We start from the raw sequence: 19,442 nt of genomic DNA, 5'->3' as shown, positions 1-19,442 counted from the left end.
TACTAATGGCAGGCTGTCCCAAGCTAAGTATAGAAATGCAAGGAAGTTTTAAAAATCACTACTACAACTTCTGAAACCAATACTGACTGTATGTTAACTAAAATTTAAGTTAAAAAAATAATAACTGACTACATACATCTGCTTTCTAGGACTGCTAAGCAATGTGAAATTTTAAAATGTTGCACTTTTTTCAACTGGTGCAGATAAATGAAGGAGGCAGGGCTGGCTTCAAAAGAAAAAAAAAAACCTATGAATTAATAAATGTAAAAATGAAACCACCTAATTATTTAATCTGCTAATTTAGCTTCCCTAATACAGAAATCTCTAGATCTATGAATTCTAGGCTCAGTTTCAACTGAGTTTGTCAGAAACAAAACAAATCACTTACCATTCTCTTTGTCAGAAACAAACTAAATCACTTACCATTCTTCATAACACTTTCAAGGACAACAGGTGTCATAAGACTGAGGCTACTATGACAGCTTACCTGCAGAATTCTATCCTGGGAAGCTGGTGTGCGAGGTGTTCTAAGAGCAATACTGTTGTTGGTGACATTGTACTCAGACAAAAGAGTACTGGAGGCAGAGTTTGTTATACCAGATTCCTCAGCAGTCTGACGTGCAATTTCACTTGCTTGGCCTACTTTCACCACCTCTTGGAGTTCAGCATCTGAAATCTAAAAAGACAAATGTGTGCACATGCTCTCTCTCTCAAATAAATAAATAAAATCTTTTAAAAAGAAGGCAGCCTGAAGTTCACAAAGTCAAATACCACCTTCATGCTAGTCAGCTACAATAAGAGGCCAGGAGGCCTAACCTGCTCATAAATTGTTCATAGCTGACAAAATTACTTAGTAAACCATTACAAGGTGTAAGTCCTAATCTAATTTATACAGAGAAGTTGTTACTTATTTATCATACTATATTACAATGACTTATTTTTATGTGGCTCACCTATTAACACTGAACTTAAGGGCACCCAATATCTAAAAACCTGGCACATATATCCCCAAACATTTGCTAAATAAATGATAAGCATAGGAGTTCACACAATAAAAAAAACTTTTATCAGATTACCTGAGGGGCAGGAAGTACTAGTTTGCTTCTCTTTTTAGTAAATTCAGAAACACCACTAGTCTGAAGAATAGCTGATGGTAAATCAGATTCTTTTTTCCTTTTCAAATGCTGCTTATCTTTTTTTCTGTCTCTTCCTTCTTTTTCACTATCGTGAATCAAAACAGATAAGAGAATTTGTAAAATTATATATAATCAATAACAGTAAAAGCCACATGCTCATATACTTTGAACAAAATAATCCCATTTCTAAGAAAATTATTGATAAAAAGACAAAATCCAAATGTTAAGTTGTGCCCTACACCATCACTTACCCATTATATTCAAGAGAAATTGAAATTAAATAATTCTATTGCTATTCAAAATAGTTTGATCAGATTACTGGAGATTTACACAGACGGTATCAAGTCTAGAGCTGAATTCAGGTTACCAAACTGCTATTTAAAATAGCAATAGATTTATTAAGAAAATAAGATATAGTACTAACTAACTTATGTACCAAATATTAAGCCTACTTAAAGACTATGATGATAAGCAAAATATTATAATTTCAAAAGGAAAGCAAAACTACTCACATCATAATTATATTCTTACAAAAGTATATATGTGACATACGAAAGTGAAGAAGACAAGCATACAAAGTAGAAAATAATTATATGAAAAGGATGAAATTAAAACACTGCATTTTAAAATTTCTCTTTAAAATTGTTCTTCCGAACGTGCCTGGGTAGTGCAGTTGGTTGAGTGTTTAACTCTTGATTTCAGTTCAGGTCATGATCTCGGGGTCATGGGATTAAGCCCTGTGTAGGACTCCACCCTCAACGGGGAGTCTGCTTATCCCTCTCTGTTTCTTTTCCTGCTTCCTCTCTCTCTCTCTCTCTCTCTCTCTCTCTCTCTCTCTCTCTCTCAAATAAACAAAATCTTTAAAAATCTGTTCAATGGTTCATTATGATTTTTTTTCTCACTAGGATTCTTCTTAATTCACAATGTTTTTTAAAGGATATTTAAGGCCTGACAAATGGTTACAAAGTCTAACACCAGGCTTGAGGCCACCGAAGAAAACTCCAAGAATGCCTCCTCCCAATCTGCATGTCAGCAGCCTCTTCCCCATCTAGCCTGCCCATTCCAGATGATCTGCTCCCATTTCAACCTCTTCATTTACAAAGGCTACTAAAATAAGGCCTTAATTTGAGAAATAAATACAATGAAGTACAGCCAAGAAAATCCTGTTTCACAGTGCCTGACATCTGTTGTTTAATACCAATTCAACAGAAATGGAAGGTCAGTGAGGGAGTGGAAAACTGAAACTCTTTGACAATCAGAAAAGGTTCTCCCCACAATATTCAGATCCAAGAATAGAGAAACCCTAAAAATCCCTAGAAATAGGCAAAATCCTCTACCCTTAGACAAACATTTTATAAATACTTATTTATCTCCATTAGGTAAAACGATTTAACTATGTATGCAAAGACAACTTTTTTCTTTTAATTTCATTCTAAGAAAAACAAGATAAAATTTTCACTAGAAAAGATAAAAAGAACCAGATCATTATTTTGACAGATTTTTCAGGCAATTAGTAAAATAACTAACCCATTCACAAATGTACATAAACGTTAAGATGGTGACTCAGTGAGCAGACAGTACAGTAAAAGCCAAGAGCTGACATTTCAAGAGAAGCAAACAGCCATCTGCGCCAAAAACATGACAGCAAGGGTCACTGGTTTTCTCAGAAAGGTGAATCCAGTAAATAAATAAAAACAACTATGTAGGACACATTGTCCTAAATAATAAAAATCTGGCTCTGACAAGGATAATGCATGACCCTCTACAAAATTCCTACTATACTTTTTCATTTTCAAAATCAGAAAGGCAACTTACGATCTTAGTTCCCCATCAAGATCCTGTTGTCTTAATTTTCTGAAATCTGCATCAAGAGCCTGGTAGTTTTCCTCAGAAGTATCGTAGAAACCAAGTGCAGGCTTTTTTTCAAATGGGATTTCGGCATTATAATCAACTCCTCTCTTCTTTTTTCTCTTCTTCTGAATTTCTATGCCAGCTGCTCGAAGTTCTCTTCTCTTCTGGAGGGCCGCAAGACGCCTCAAGAAAAAGAACACAAGATCACTTTGAAAATCACATACCATGGGAAAGGGATAGATCATCCAATAGAGCTAAGAAAACTACCTGGTTATTTGGGGAAGAAATACTTATATAAATCCTCACCTCACACTATTCACCAAGATCAATTCCCCTTTCGAATTAAAGGTACACACATAAGCAAAAAGAAAAGCCAGAAGGAACTACAAGTAAATACATATCCTATCTCTGGATAGGAATGCATTCACTTAATAGAAGTTAAATAAAGGGCAAAGGAAAGATTAACAGCTTTGAATTTTTTTTATTTTTTAAAGATTTTATTTTAGGGCAGCAAGGGTGGCTCAGCGGTTTAGCACCACCTTCAGCTGGGGCCCGATCCTGGGGATCCAGGATCAAGTCCCACGTTGGGCTCCCTGCATGGAGCCTGCTTCTCCCTCTGCCTGTCTCTCTCTCTCTGTGTCTCCATGAGTAAATAAATGAAATCTTTAAAAAATAAGTAAATAAATAAATAAATAAAATAAAAATATTTTATTTTAAATAATTCCTATATGGGGCTTGAACTCACAATCCTGAGATCGAGTCACATGCTCCACTGACTGAGGCAGGCAGCTGCCCCAACAGCTTTGAATTTTAAATGTTATATCTCCACAATTCTATTTTTTTTCAGTCATGAAGCAAAATTAACAGGCAAGTAACAGGAAAAAACATTTGCAATTAATATTAATATTGGCAATGGTTAGATACAAGGACTCTGTGCAGATTTTTTGTTTTGTTTTGTTTTGTTTTTTAATGTATCCTAAGGGGGAGGGAACAGAAGGAAATAAATAGTTCACTAAGGAAAAAAATGCAAATAGCCAAAATGATAAAAGGTGTACTTAGCTAATAAATAATCAGATTAAATTAAATACCATTTCTTCATATCTCAGTAAGTGTTCGGGGTTTTTTGTTTTGTTTTGTTTTGGTTTAATGGCAAATATCCAAGAAGTGGACATTTACACTGATAATGGAAAGCAAACTGGTATAGCTTTCCCCGAAGAGAATTTGGAAATACACATTAAAACTCTAAAGTTTCTCACATTTTTTAACCCAACAATTTCACTCCTCAGACTTTAGCCTAAAGAAATAAATAACATGAACAAGGCCTTAGCTACAAGACTGCACCGAGCATTGTTCATTAGCTGATAACTTGACACAATCTAGACATCCAACAATAAGAAATTAGTTAAGAGCATTTACAGCACAGCTACAAGATAGGATATTATACAGCCATCTGTATAACTTTAGAAAATCTGTAAATCTACTTTGCCATGGAAAGATGCTCAAGACACACCAATGTGTAAAAAATGCTGCCAAGTTCACATTACACAGCAACATGTAAAAATTACATGCCCATCTACCAGCGAACATATATGCATGTAAGATGTAAAACAAGTCCACCAAAATATCAACAGTAATAATCACTGGAGGTTGGAAATTCATTTCATCTTTACTTTTTTGTACTTTCCCATGATGCTACAATTTTAAGGATTTAATAATGAAAAAAGTTATTTACAATATTAATGAGGGAAAAATCAGTATGCAGAGCCTTATACTAGAAGTTGCTCCTCTATACTGACGAAAATTAGAAAAAAGAAGTTTAAGTCTCTGGAAATAAAAAGTGTTTAAGTCTCTGGAAAGGATCCCAAGGAGATACAGTATATGAAGAAACATTTATTCAAGTAAATCAAGTAATAGAGGATTTCAACTACCTACCCCTATGGTGATATCAGTCTGTACCTTCTGATTAAGTTCTTCTTTCCAGCTTATCTCTTAACTCAGGCAAAAGAAAACAGCCCCCTCAAGCAAATAAGGACTGCCCTGAGCCAGCAAGACTCTGCATGACTGACTCCAAGACAGTGATCCACTTGCCCCTTCCTGCCCACCTGCACGTACCCACTGAACTTTGTCGCACATTTTCCTTATATAAACCTGGAAATATTTTTGGTACATTGGGAACAGTCCTTGAGATGCTAGTCCATGGTCTCCCTGATGGTGGCCTCACCAAAATACATTCCTTTCTTGTTTCACCACCCCTCATCTCTCTGCCTTTGGATTTTGTCAGGACCGAGTGGTCAAACCTGGTCTGTTTAGAGCCAGGTGCTCTTTGCACCACAGCACCCCAGATACAAATCTAGTAAAATCTGGTTAAAAGAAGTGAGAGGCTATGGTGTCTGAATTAAGACCCACTTTCGGGGATGCCTGGGCGGCTCAGAGGTTTAGCGCACGCCTTCGGCCCAGGGCGTGATCCTGGAGTCCCGGGATCAAGTCCCACGTCGCGCTCCCTACATGGAGCCTGCTTCTCTCTCTGCCTGTGTCTCTGCCCCTCTCTCTCTCTCTCTCTCTCTCTCATGAGTAAATAAATAAAATCTTTAAAAAAATAAATAAATAAAAGACCCACTTTCTCTTCTTACCTCCCCTCTCAGCTCTCATAGATAGAAACTCTACTCCACATTGATGCCGTCAAAACCACAAGGTTCTCTCCTCCGTCCAGTTCCCAACAGGAGGGCTTTCATTCCAAGAGGGGCAGAACATCAGCAATTCTCAGCCGGCCTCCAGGATCCTATTGCAGAGGCTAAACTTCAACAAGAGCTGCCCAGAACCAGGGCCACTTCCTTCTTCTGCCCAGACAGAGGCTCTACCTCGAGCACAACGCTGCTCAGAATATTGGGGTTCCAAGAGCCCTTGCCCCAGCTTGTGGGATGAGGCTTCCACACTAGGAGAAGCAAGCCAAGGAAACCTGGTACTGCTGCACACACCGAGCACTCAGTTCCTACAGTGGGCATATCAGAGACAAACATACCAGAGCCCAGGGGTAGAACACAGAACTCCAAATCTCCCCCAAAAGAAACCGACTTTTATGCGCCACAGAGTATGGAGAAATGTTCAAGCTTCAGGACACTCTCAAAAACAGTGGAACTTGTAAAAGGTAACTGGGAAGAAACTGACAAAAATCACTGGAAAGTACAGGCTAAACTGTAGGTAACTCCGGTTTGCCAAAGAAAAAAACAAAGAAAAAAATGGGAGGGCCTTCCTGAGGTCCAAACAAATACCAAAGACTGACCTCAGAAACTACTCCTTCAAAGGAGCCCAAATGTAATTGGATCAGTTTGTGGAGCAATTTATGCCCCATGACACTGTTGAACAATATAGCAATCAACCAGCAATCAGTACAGTTTAAAAACAGTGTAGCCAGGGGAAAAGATGTCAAAGAAAAGTATGGTCAAAACGACATCATCCCACCATCCCACGGTGACTGTGGGCATACCTAAGCCTCACTCTCTATGAGGAGCAGTATCAGAGAGAGGCTTTTCATTTCTGAGGGGAGAAAAGACTTCACTAAAATACTCCAGTCACTAAACAAACAAACAAGCAACAATAACAAATTGGGGATGGAGAGAACATAGCACCCAGAATTGCTACAATATATCATATAAAGTGTCCAGTTCCCAACAAAAGCCTTGAGACATACAAAGAAACAGGAAAGCATGACCCATATACCAGGAAAAAAAAACTGGCAACAGAAACTGCCAGTGAGAGCAACCAGATGTCAGATTTAGCAGACAGACTTCAACAGAGCCATTATAAACATGTTCAAAAAACAAAAAGAAACTGCAGGAGGTATGATGAAAATGTTGCACAGAATAGAGAAATAACTTAGCCAAACAGAAAATGTGGAGTTGAAAGGTATAAAGCTAAAATGAAAACTTCACTAGAGAGACTCACCAATAGATGTGAACCAACAGAGGAATTAGCAGACTTACGGAGAGATGGGTTAAGATTATATGAGCCACAGAAAAAGAAATCGGAAAAGAGCCTCACAGCAATGTGGGGCATCATTAAGTGCACCAACATATGCACAAAAAGAATACTAAAAAAGAGAGAAGAAAAGGAGAATAAAATATTCAAAGAAATAATGGCTGAAAATTCACAAACTTACTGAACCTACACATCCAGAATGCTCAACAAACTCCAAGTCAGAAAAACCTAAAAATGTCGGCAAACAGAAACATCATGCTAAAAATGCTAAAAGCCAAAGGCAAGAAGGAAATCTTGAAATCAGCAAAAGAATTTCATGGCTTACAAGGGAACTCCAATAAAATTAACAACTAAGTTCTCATCAAAACAGCATATACAATATGACCCAATTTTATACAAATTTACTGTGTATGTAACACCTAAATGTACCCCTGCATTGAAAGAAAGGTCTGCAAGGACATATTTACAAAGTACAGTAATTTCATTCTTTAAATACAGGACATAAAGACTTCAAATTATATCAGGGAAAAAAAATTACATCAGAAAACCTTTACAATAAAATGTTAAGTGAATATAACCAAGGTATATAATAGCATCATGTCGACCCCTCCCCCAAGAGAAAATAAATAGCACAACACAAGAGGAAAAGTGTATTACTTTCATAACCAATAAAAAACTTTAAAACAGATCTGTAATTTAGCATTAAAGGAAATAGGCCTGCAATGTATTTTGCACACAAACCAACCTATTCTAAAATACATATACAAATTATTAAGATGTACAGACTTGGGTGATCCCTGGATGGCTCAGTGGTTTGGCGCCTGCCTTCGGCCCAGGGTGTGGCCCTGGAGTCTCGGGATCAAGTCTCACGTCAGGGCTCCCTGCATGGAGCCTGCTTCTCCCTCTGCCTGTGTTTCTGTCTCTGTCTCTCATGAATAAATAAATAAAATCTTTAAAAAATAAAAAAAAAGATGTATAGACTCTACAAGAAATCTGAGATAGTAGAGAGTAAATTTAAATCTGCCAAACAGTATTTAAGCAAACAATACAAGTTATACTCAGAGAGAAGCAGCCTTGGTCCAATCCACATGGTGAAAAGGCTCAAAATATTTGGTCTCCAAACATGAATGGAAAAGTGAATTTTTTTCAACCCTACTCACGTTACTTAACCTTAAGTAGTATACAAGAGAGAAAAATGACTAAAACTGGGCAGAAAATCGAGCAACTCCTCTTGGTTTGTTTACTGTTCCAGGCCATTTATACCCCCCCCCCCCCCCCCCCCGCCTTAAGTAACTATTTTGGCCTACAGACTGGCCAATTATGCCAACAAGCACCCTCAAGCATGAAAGAGTCCTCCATCCCAGGATCTGGCACTTCAAAGTCATTAGTGGGGAAACCAACAACACACTAGTCATCAGGTCAGGAAGCACTTCCCCATGTGGGGAGCAAAAAGGGCAGCTGTGTAGGCTGAGGAGGTTATCCCAATGCCTGAACTCCTAAAGCTAATAAGAAGCTCTTATACAATTGAGATTATCCTTTTACCTGCTTTACCTTGGTTTCTGGGCCATTAGAAATTATGTCAATCATAGATCTAACCAAAACAATAATGGAAGGGAAAAGTAGAGAAAACCTGGAGCAGGCAGCAATACTTAATTCCACTCACTTTTGAAATGAAAATTTCTAGGAGAGTCTAAAATTTGGTTCAAGGCTCACAAACTCCTCCATCAGCCAAGCTTCCTATTTCACAGCCAGTGCCTGCATAACAGTAATTGAGAAGATGAAGTGGCAGTCATGCGAAAGTCACATAGCCTTGTGTGTCCTCTAGCCATGTGATTCCAAGACGGCTAGAACAAATGAAGCTCTCGTATGTTAGTTAATAGAACAAATCTAATATATCAAATGACTGTCTGAGCGTTACCTCTGCCTACATCTTTTACTTCTTACAACATCTTTTTAAACGCATTATTTTTTCCTGTATCTATTCTACAACAGTTAGGGGTAAAAAAAAGACTTTTCCAAAGTATAGAAGTGCCTAACTGACTCAGTCGGAGAAGCATGCAACTCTTCATCTTGGGGTTATGGGTTCAAGCCCCATGCTGGGTATAGAGATTACTAAAAAAATAAACTTCAAGAAAATTTTCCAAAGCATAAAGGAACTAAAGAATATTAGCAGAATTGGAATTGGACAACTAACTATTACTCACCCAATAGAGTTGATAAGTCAGGTTTACTGGGCCTAAGGATACACAGACTAATTGTTCAACTATGGATGGAAACAACCATACCTTGCTTCTTCCAATTGTTTCTCTCTTGCTTTCCTCTTGGCTTTCTTTCCCTGAGTATTTGCCAGGCGGGCTCTAGCTTCAGAAAGCATCTCAAGTTCATCTGCAAGAATATAGAGAAAAAAAAAAACTAAGTTCTCCAACAGAAACAAGGTATGTGAGAGACAAACTGTACTGCTTAAGAAGAGAAAAACCATAAATGTAACCATTATATGGTGTTATATAATGGAAATAGCCTGAGTTTTGAAGTCAGAAAAACCAAAGTTAAAAACGAGGCCCAGTACTTGCTAGCTATGTGACCCTGGTTAATTTACTCTCCCTGACCATGTTTATCATCTATAAAAATAAAAGAAGTACTATTTCACAAGAATATGGAGAAGAACCAAGTAAAACATAATAGGTAAAGCATATTTATCATATAATTATATTCTTCATTATCATCAACTGGCACAGCACCAATCATGAAAAACTATCATAAAAACTACTATTTGGGGTACCTGCATTGCTTAGTCAGTTAAGCGTCTGCCTTTGGCTCAGGTCATGATCCCAGGGTCCTGGGATTGAGCCCTGCATCCGGCTCTCTGCTCAGTGGGGAGTCTGCTTCTCCTCTCCCTCTGCCTCTCCCCACTGCTCACTCATGCATGGGTTCTTTCTCTCAAATAAATTCTTTTAAAAGAAAAAAACCTACTATTTAATTACAAAGAAATTTATAATCTCTATTAGTTATACTTTTTCCCTCAGAACTATTTCTCTCTTCTAATACATTTCCATGGTTCCTAGAGTAAAACAGATTTAATTACTGATGCCTTAAAGCAACTCCTACATAAGGCTGTCCAGTGGAATCACAAGAGAACTTTAAAAAAAAATACTCAAAATTCCAGAATTACCCCCTCCCGACTCCAGCTTACTGACTCTGAACTCCTGGGGAGGCCCTGGTACCTATGTTTTTAAAAGTTCACCAAATGGGGGTACCTGGGTGGCTCAGTCAGTTAAGCATCCGGCCTCAGCCTGGGTCATAATCTCAGGGTCCTGGGATCGAGCCCCACATCGGGCTCCCTATTCAGCAGGGAGTCTGCTTCTCCCTCTCTGCCTTGCTCCTAATCTCTGTCACTCTCTCTCAAATAAAGTCAATCTTAAAAATAAATAAAAATAATAATAAAAAAATAAGAGTTCACCAAATGATCATTATGCAGGTAGAAATCACTACCTTTAAACTTTAAAATTTTTAAATCTCAACAAATATCCACTGAATGCACCACAACAACCCTGTAGGGTAAGATAACTTATTATTCTCTATCTGGCAAGAAAGAGAATCAAATCTCAGAAAGATTATATGACTTGCCTAAGGTCAAAGAGGTAGTAAGAGGCAGACATAAGACTAAAATCCAATTCCTTTGATTCTTGATTCAGTATCTGAAAAAGGGATCATGAGTCTCCCTCATAATACTGCAGTGCTGTCTTTCCACAAAGATTAAATTACCCGCCTGAAGTCGAAAAAGTTAATTGGACTGGAACCCCAAATCCTGTCTTGCCGCCACCACCTCTCCCCATCGAACAGGAAAGAGAAAACAGACTCCCTCAATGGCTTACCACTAGCCTTTAGGAAATCTACCCAGAAAAAAAAAGAAAGAAAGAAAAAAAAAAGGAAATCTGTCCAGTAGCATTACACTGCTTAATTTATTACATGAATTGAAAAATCAAAATAAAAAATAAATTCTTCAGGAGCATACACTCACTCACCCTCATCCATATCAATTGGATCAGGCCGTGCTGGTTTTGTTTCTGGATTTGGATCTATTTCTCCAGGTTTAAGTTTTCGTGGATCATCTGTTGTTTCCTCTTCGTTGTCTCTCTGTGCAGCTTTATCCCTAGAAAAAGGCCCAGAAAAGTTAGTCACACTATCCTATCATTCAGTCTTAGCTATACCAGGTTTTCTAGCGCTGGCACTCTCTTCTTTCAAAAACCCAACAGATGGGCATTCACAAAATAAAGTGATTCTACTATTGCTTCACCTGAAAGAGATGGTATTAAAATTCTCATTTCAATGAGTGTTTCCTTTCACTATAAAATACAATCCAAGTAGCTCCTTAATCGCAAATACAGGAAAGATTTACAAATAAAGACTTTTAGTAAAGACTCAGGATATCCCAGTTACCTCTCTTTTGAGTATGGGTGATTATTTGCTTTTTTTACAATTTTTTCCTCGATTTTCCAGAATAAATCTATATAATTTATATCTTTATTCTTTTATTTTTTTTAATTATTTATTTATTTATGATAGTCACACAGAGAGAGAGAGAGAGAGAGGCAGAGACATAGGCAGAGGGAGAAGCAGGCTCCCTGCACCGGGATCCCGATGTGGGATTCGATCCCGGGTCTCCAGGATCGCACCCTGGGCCAAAGGCAGGGGCTAAACCGCTGCGCCACCCAGGGATCCCATCTTTATTCTTTTAAAAAGCATATAAGAAGTATTTAATTTCAATCAACCACATGAGACTTAAGAGTATATAATTCAATAGCTTTAGTTCCTTTGCCTTTACTCAGATCTGCAACTGTATGTTTAAAGACAGAACAGTGCTAAAAGTTTATTGGCCTCCTTCAGGAAATATACACACATTTTAATACTACTTTTGGAAACTGACTTACAAAAGAAACTCATAGTGTTCCAAGCACTGGGCAGCTGTTCTTCCAATGATTGGCGCAATAGTCCTCCACTGAGTTGGCATCAACTTGGCCAAATGCAAGAGTTTTTCTTCTTCTTCTCTGGACCATTCTGTTTTCTTAATGCTTGGATCCAGCCACTCATACCTATTAAAAAGGTACCATTTTACACACTATTCGGTCATCTAGCATGAATATCCTATTTACACATTAGATATGCTAACCTCTAGTGTCTGAAAAACACAAGCTAACTCTCAGCTTTCGATTATGAAAGCTGTTCTTCTTTCACAACCGATTATTCATTATTTGGTTAACTTTATCCCATTCAATATTCCCTAAGTCACTAAATTCTACTATACTTTAATTATGCAAGACTAGTAATGCTTGAAAAAGGTAACCTAAACGAAACATGATCATATGCCTTCTTTCTCAACTATCAAATGTTTTTATTTTATACTTTATTAGAGGTTTTGAAATTATATGAATTAAGACAATAACACCTCACATTTTTTGTGTTTCTAGTTTTCATAGCACTGTCTCATACTTTGATACAGTTTCCACAACACCTTGGCTTACTTCAAACATATGACTTACACTCATTAACTGCTTTCCAACATCACATGCTTTATTTGGAGTTTTTAAATTTAAGTAGAACTACTATGCCATCCCCTCCTATCACGCCACCCAACCCACCTTTTCTATCCAGTCTATTCAGCTGGCAAATAAGATCTAAGCCTTACTAAATACTGGGGCAGGAGCTTAGCTCCACTAAGAGAAGCAGAAATCAAAACTTCAGGCTGACAACCATCTTCCTCTTTGGGATTCAATCTCTACATTCTGATCCTTTCTCTCACCCAGGTGCCTAGGAAATTAAGTCACTCTCATACAATCCAAAATATGATCCTAGCACCACATGGGTCAAGGCTGGCACCAGATCATTCATGCCATAAGCTTAATGTTTACACTATCCTGTCTGTGACTTAAAAGGGGACACCACAGATGCAGTGTTCGGTTAAGTTATATTCTGAGGTAGCAAACATACAGTATTTCAACTGCATTAATAAGGAAACTCAAGTAACTGTGAGCTAGCCTAAAAAATTAACCATTATTTATCGTTAATTTCTTTGGGAAAGTAAGTTCTAAATCAACTTATAAATTTCTGGAACAGGATCCATTTATAAACTGGGGTCCATCAGTACTAAAAGTAAATTTATTTTAAGCCTCCCAAAACACTCTCAAGCACATTAACTCTTTTGAATCTCATATCTCTGTAAGTTAGGGCCAAGTATTACTATCCCCAATTGGGGACAGGAAAGAGGAGATAGAAAAATGGCTTGTCTAAGATCACACAGGAAGCAAGTGACAGCTAAGGCTTAAATCTAAATTCCCATCTCCCACACCATACTTTCTGTTATATCACATTGCCTGCTTTCTTTGGCAAGGTTCAAAGAACTGACATTTTCCTCATCATAATTAAGGTCGCTTTCTGTTTTCCACTCATTAAGTGGTACATACCATCTGGCTTTGCACTGCTTTGCTGATTTTCTATGCAGCAATGAGGCAATCCTAGACCACTGGTTTTTTCCATATTTCATTACTGCTGCTTTCAGAATTTCATCCTAAAAAAAATTGTCAAAGAAAAACAATATATTCAATCATAAAATTCCAAGTGAGAAAAGACAAAATTTAAATTAACTCTGACAGTATTGCTAGGGAGAAAGAGAAAGTCATAAACATACACACACACACACACCCCCTAGGTTTGGGGGGGGGGGTACAAAACTTCATTTATTATAATAAACAAGCTAGAATTGGCAAAATGCAAAAACTTCAGAAGAAATCCCTCAGAAGGACATCCTACCCCTCTTTATACACAACCCCATCCCCACCCCAATAAACTAGGAGTACAGCCCAATGTGAGAAACCCCACTTGGCAGTGATTAACAAAAAGTACACTCCTGTGTTTGGATGTCATCATCCTCAAAAGGATACAGCTCAATCATTTATTCATTCATTCAAAAAACATTTCTTGAACACCTACCTTGCACCAGGACTTGTATACTGAGGAAAAGAGAATGAAATAGACCTCATCCAGCCCTCAAGAAGCAGGTGAATCCATTCTCCACTCCAATTTACAAAGGTCATTTTCTCTCCAGTCCCATAACCCCTGCTTCGACCCAAAAGTCCACATTTCAGGTCTAACCTAAGAATTAAGTATTTCTTCCCTGCTGCACCAGTCAGCTCTTCCTCCAGGCTCTAGTTACTGTTTCATCAGGGCACCCATTCTGATATGGAATTCACCAATTCCAGGGGAGTCCAAAAAGGTAAGCCACAGACACCAAGAATAGTGTGCACTTGGGGCATTTACCTTGAGGCTTTTTTTTTTCCACACTGAACTTTAGATACATGCCTCATACAGGAGCCATTCCATTCCACCCCATTCCACACACACCCCACACTACCCCCCAACCCCCATCATCAGAGATTTTTAAAGACTGCAGGGCTTTGGCCACTCTACAGGAATCCTGCTGTTACTTGATTTTGTACATCTGTCTCTCCCCCAGAAGTCATCTCTCTTCCAATTTAAACAGCCTGGTTGCCTCCGTGCAAGCTGTGAGACAAGGTTGTCACTATGTGTAACTTTGTTACAATACTGCTAGACTTAAACACATCTTCAACGGAGTACATACAGCAGTTACCCACCCTACTAGATTCATCTCTTGCCAAACAATCTATTTCATGTTGGTTACTATCCTAGGTTCTAGGGGTCCTCTTGCAGTGCCGTTTCCTGGGGGAAAGCAGTATCAGCTAGCAGTTATCAACTAGCACCTAACTGAAAGACTACTGTGTGCCAGATGGCTCTATATGTTGACTCGTTTCATCTTCAAAATAATTCTTATTCCCATCAGAAAACTGAGGCTCTGAGAGCTTAGGAAATTTATCAGCATCACACAGAAGACTGTGATGCTTGCAAAAAGGCAAACCATTCTACACCAAGTGGATGAAGGAGGTGCCATGGGACGACGGGGGGGGGGGGGGGGGGGTGTAACTCATTTTTACAGAGTGATCGGGCAAAAATTCCAACAGTTTCTGAACTGGTTCTGAAGGATAGTTAGAAACACGGCAAGCAGTAGGAGGACATTTCAAGAAGGCACGAGAAGTAAAAAGACACGATGCCTAAAAAGACACGATGTGCTCAGGAAACTGACAAATCCAGCGCACTCTGGACACAACTGCACCTAAATCCTGTTCGTTATTTTACTCCTTCGCTACCGCCCTTCGGCTCGCCATCGGCATCATCCGTTGCAGTCCTGGAAGCAAGTAACTACTGCGGGCAGTTTGTCCTCTCTGGCGTCTTATCCTAGCTGAGGCGGAGCGACAGGAAGGCACAGGCCTGGGGATCTGTCGTGAGCACGCACAAGTCATGCCTTGGGAACAGGTAACAAGAGAGCTGCGGGCGCAAACGGGCTCTGAACTTGGCACTCAAGCTGCCAACCCCCTGCAGGGAAGTCCATGAAGTTGCGGCCACAGCACTTCCCTTCATGTGAGCTGTCAGAGAGGCACCGTGCCGGGCTGCGCCGGAGGACGGAGGACCAGCCCTCGCGGAGGTCCTACCCCGCCCCCTGCACACGGCGAGTTCCTCCAGGACTGGGGCGCGTCCTCAATTCAACAAAAACATTCACTAAGGGCCTAACAAGTGCCTCGCACGTCAAGTGGTTAAATCACAGTCCCCGTCCTCGGGGCGCTCAGGCGGCGCGGGGCCGGACACCCGACTAGGACCGCGAGGGCCGGCCCCGCGGGCCCCCTCCCCACGCAGACCCCGCAGGGCATCCTCCTCGCCTCCTGGACCTCCGCGCGCCTGCGCACAAACTGCCGAAGGGGGCGGAGGGCAGCGGACGGCGGGAAAAGGGGACTTACCTCGGTATTCCTCCACACGCCCCCCTTGATCATAATTCGAGGCATCTTGGCTGCGGGGTGTCTCGGCAAGCGGCCGAGAGGAGCTTCACAGAAGTAGTAACGGCGCTGCGGCCACGGGACCTAAAGCCGCCACTTCCTCCAAGCGCGACCTTCTGGTTTGAAGAGATGTGCGCAGGCGCAAGGCGGGGTGGGGGGGGGGGTGCGGATAGGGGGAGCGGTGTAGCAAGTCTCGCGAGAATGCGGTCACTGAAAGGAATAAGTGCCTTGTTAAAGCTCCAGCTTGAAAGACCGACAGAACGCCGTCAAACCCCTCTGACTAAAGCGCCCCTCCGCCGCGCGCATGTCCGAAACAGGTTGGAGGAAAGCACGGCTCTCGCGAGATATCGCGGGTGGCTCTTCGCAGGGAAGGTGGCGGTGGGATTGAGCGTGACGTCACCTAGTGGCGAAGAGAAGGAACGTCACGGGTGCAGAAACAGCCCAGATGTTCTAGGAAGAGCTTTGTTCGTTTATTATTTTTTTTTCATTTATTAATTTAGCGCTTTATGAGGCATTTAACTAATAGGACTTTATTCGCAGAATACTCGGGAAAAGGAACTAGCTTAAGCCTAAGCTTCTTAATCTGTAAAATAGAGATACTAGTATAGCGACCTCATAGGGCTGTCCTAAGGACTAAATGAGATCATAAACCTCGCCAGCCCAGTGTGCAGACATTACTGCGCCCCAAAAGTGGCAGCTGTTGCTATAAGAAGGACAACCCCAGATGATCGGTGATTATCCCAGAAACCTGCAAAACTATCTTGTCAGTGTTTTTCGTACATCGCTATTCAGTCTATGTGGATTAATAATGAAGAGGTACCGTTGATAGGCACTGGATCGGATTGAAATCTTGGCTCTCTCATCAGCTTGGGTAATAACCTTGCTGAATCTCAGTATCCTCATCTGAAAAGTTAGCCATTTTGGAGTTGGTTTTTTTTTTTTTATTATTTGTAAGCAAGATGCCTAACAAATCAGAATTAGACCGGTCCTCTCTCAAGAACCATTTCTAGATCTAACATTACAAGGGTGCATGATGATGGCTTCTCCTTCCCTCTCAGGACCACCTTTTACCCTCTATGTAAACCTCTGTACCAACGGGAAAACGGTGCTTCTCCAAGGAGCTTTATGAACACTTGCTGGGAAATTGTCACAAAATACTGGTGTTTTGAAAACAAGAGATACACTACAAGAAAGTGAGATCCACCATGTCTAGGATGTAAATCGCGCCCCCTTGGAGCATGCATTGTGCGACCTGCCTCACCGGGACAGGGCAGTCCTGTCAAATGTCCTCCACCGCACCCTTGAACATGTAGACATGCAGACTGCATGTCTCACTTAAGGATTCAGAAAATGCAACATCACGCCAGGTCCAGGATGTCTAAAACCAGATCGAGTAGCCATGAACACAAGAGGCTGTCCTCCTTTTCAGCCGAGAGGATAAATTTCTCTTATTGTTAGTCCCACGGTTTGTTATTTTGTTACAGCAGCCCTAGGAAATGAATACACTCCTTTTTAACATAGGATTTCCAAACGAATTTGACCCTGGAAATCTTTCTTCTTATAATATCTATTGATATTTAGGAAACATAGAGAAATTCTGGCCCAGGAAAAAAGAAGCTGGAGGTCCGTCCAGCTTACAGAGGAGTGACAAGAAATGTTAGCAAGAGGGTTTGTAAGTTGCGTGTTTCTCTACCTTTCGCTTCTTCCTGAGGCGCCAGCTTTGACTGGGCCGACTTTGCTTAGCCAAGAAAACAATCAAAATTCTAGTTCCCTTCTTGTTTTTATCATCAAAGTGTGCAGGGAAGGGATGAATTAGGGTCAGAAGCCTGTGACAGGACGGGCCGGTGAAGCCCGCAGGATGAATGTGGGGGTGGCACACAGTGAAGTAAACCCCAACACTCAAGTGATGAATAGCCAGGGCATCTGGCTGGCCTACATCATCTTGGTGGGACTGCTGCATGTGGTTCTACTCAGCATCCCCTTCTTCAGCATGCCTGTTGTCTGGACCCTGACCAACGTCATCCATAACTTGGCTATGTATGTCTTCTTACATACGGTGAAAGGGACACCCTTTGAGACCCCTGGCCAAGGAAAGTCTCGGCTACTGACGCACTGGGAACAGATGGACTACGAGCTCCAATTTACCTCTTCCCGCAAATTCCTCAGCATCTCTCCTATTGTACTTTACCTCCTGGCCAGCTTCTACACCAAGTATGATGCTGCTCACTTCAACACAGCCTCATTGCTTAGCATACTGCTGCCTAAGTTACCCCAATTCCACAGGGTTCATCTCTTTGGCATCAACAAATACTGAGGAATAGGGCTGGGGATAACACTGGACCAAAGGGCTAGAACATCCTTTCCTTCTCTGTATTGTCTTCTGTATCTTGAAAGCCTGAGAACTATATAACCTTTCCCAAACTCCAGAAAGAGAACAGATTGGAAAATGGGGCTACCGGGGCCCAGCCCTAAGAGCAGATTTTTTTTGAATCAGGAAAGATAGGAAAGATAAGGGCTAAATCACTCTCCCTCACAGCAGGAAGCCATGTTTAAACAGCTTGTTTGGTAACTGAGCAGCTTGTTTTGTGATTTTTTTCTAGGTCTTCTACCCACACCACTTTCCAGCTCTGTTTTGCTATGTATTTTCCTTATAATATACTTTTTTTTTTTTTCAAAAAGAAGGAGGAGGAGGAGGAGGAGGAGGAGGAGGAGGAGGAGGAGAAGAAGAAACCTGTGACACCGCTAAGGCATTAGGGGCTGGGGATAGCCACTCTCATAATCTTCATCATCTCCCCAAATAAACAGATACAATTTCAGTAGAAACACTGCTATTTTGCAAATATAATTTCAAGACAAAACCTCTAGCCCTGCCCTGTTTACCAGATTGCTACCCCTAAGCCTCTCCCTTCCATTTAGAAATCCTCAGCTAATGTAGGAAGAAGCTAATGTCTGAGTAGAAATGGAATTCCACACACTCTAAACACTAGCAATTCATACCGTAATGCTAAATTGGCTTGGGTTTCACCTACTGACACTTTGTGATGGATCCAGTTGTAGTTTGTAATTTTTTTCCCACAGGTGTCCATATTCACTATTTCTAGGGAGTCCTCTGTGTCCTGAGGTGGCAAATTTTTCCCGAAGAGATTTTGTTTTCTCTCAGGCCACAGAGGTTCATCTTTTTTAGCTTATTTCTTGGTTTGGAATCAATATTCTGATCAGGTCATTTATAGCTAGGCCCTGCATCCACATGGCACAGACTAGGGATTTATTTCTCACAAAACACTTTTCTACGTTCATGTACCACACCCCTGACCCATATACCCAACTACATCCCAAAGAGTTCCACTTGTGTCACAGCTTCCTCAAATTCAATTTCCCAAAATTAAGCTTCTCCATAAAGCCTATACTTCTCCAGCATTCCTTATTTCAGTCAACAGTGCCAGGCTGTCATAGATGATGGTATAAGTAGTTCACTGCCCAAGGGACAAAAGGGAGCTGAAATCTAGCTTGCACGCTGCTTACCAGGCACTGCATCTGCACACTGTGTCCACCATGAGGGCATCTTTCTCTAAGTGTCTAAAGA

At 40.6% G+C, this 19,442-nt stretch overlaps 1 protein-coding gene and 1 pseudogene across 1 annotated transcript in view; one reads left to right on the top strand and one right to left on the bottom strand.

Annotated features, from left to right (window-relative positions):
- Positions 1 to 16,222, bottom strand: part of CDC5L (cell division cycle 5 like) — a 42,741-nt gene extending 26,519 nt beyond the window's left edge. Inside the window, exons 1-8 of the mRNA XM_025991004.2 lie at positions 15,824 to 16,222; positions 13,421 to 13,524; positions 11,891 to 12,052; positions 10,985 to 11,112; positions 9,248 to 9,347; positions 2,952 to 3,170; positions 1,077 to 1,221; positions 488 to 676 (exon numbers count right to left, since the gene is read on the bottom strand). Coding sequence (XP_025846789.1) covers positions 488 to 676; positions 1,077 to 1,221; positions 2,952 to 3,170; positions 9,248 to 9,347; positions 10,985 to 11,112; positions 11,891 to 12,052; positions 13,421 to 13,524; positions 15,824 to 15,868 — 1,092 coding nt within the window. The 5' untranslated portion in view covers positions 15,869 to 16,222. The remainder of the gene's footprint in view (positions 1 to 487; positions 677 to 1,076; positions 1,222 to 2,951; positions 3,171 to 9,247; positions 9,348 to 10,984; positions 11,113 to 11,890; positions 12,053 to 13,420; positions 13,525 to 15,823) is intronic.
- A 1,495-nt stretch (positions 16,223 to 17,717) lies between these two features.
- On the top strand, positions 17,718 to 18,357 carry LOC112914217 (ORM1-like protein 2 pseudogene; annotated as a pseudogene).
- Positions 18,358 to 19,442: the final 1,085 nt, after the last annotated feature.

Source organism: Vulpes vulpes, chromosome 1, assembly GCF_048418805.1.
Source record: "Vulpes vulpes isolate BD-2025 chromosome 1, VulVul3, whole genome shotgun sequence".
Classification (NCBI taxonomy): domain Eukaryota; kingdom Metazoa; phylum Chordata; class Mammalia; order Carnivora; family Canidae; genus Vulpes; species Vulpes vulpes.
This window is presented reverse-complemented; position numbering and strand designations above follow the sequence as displayed.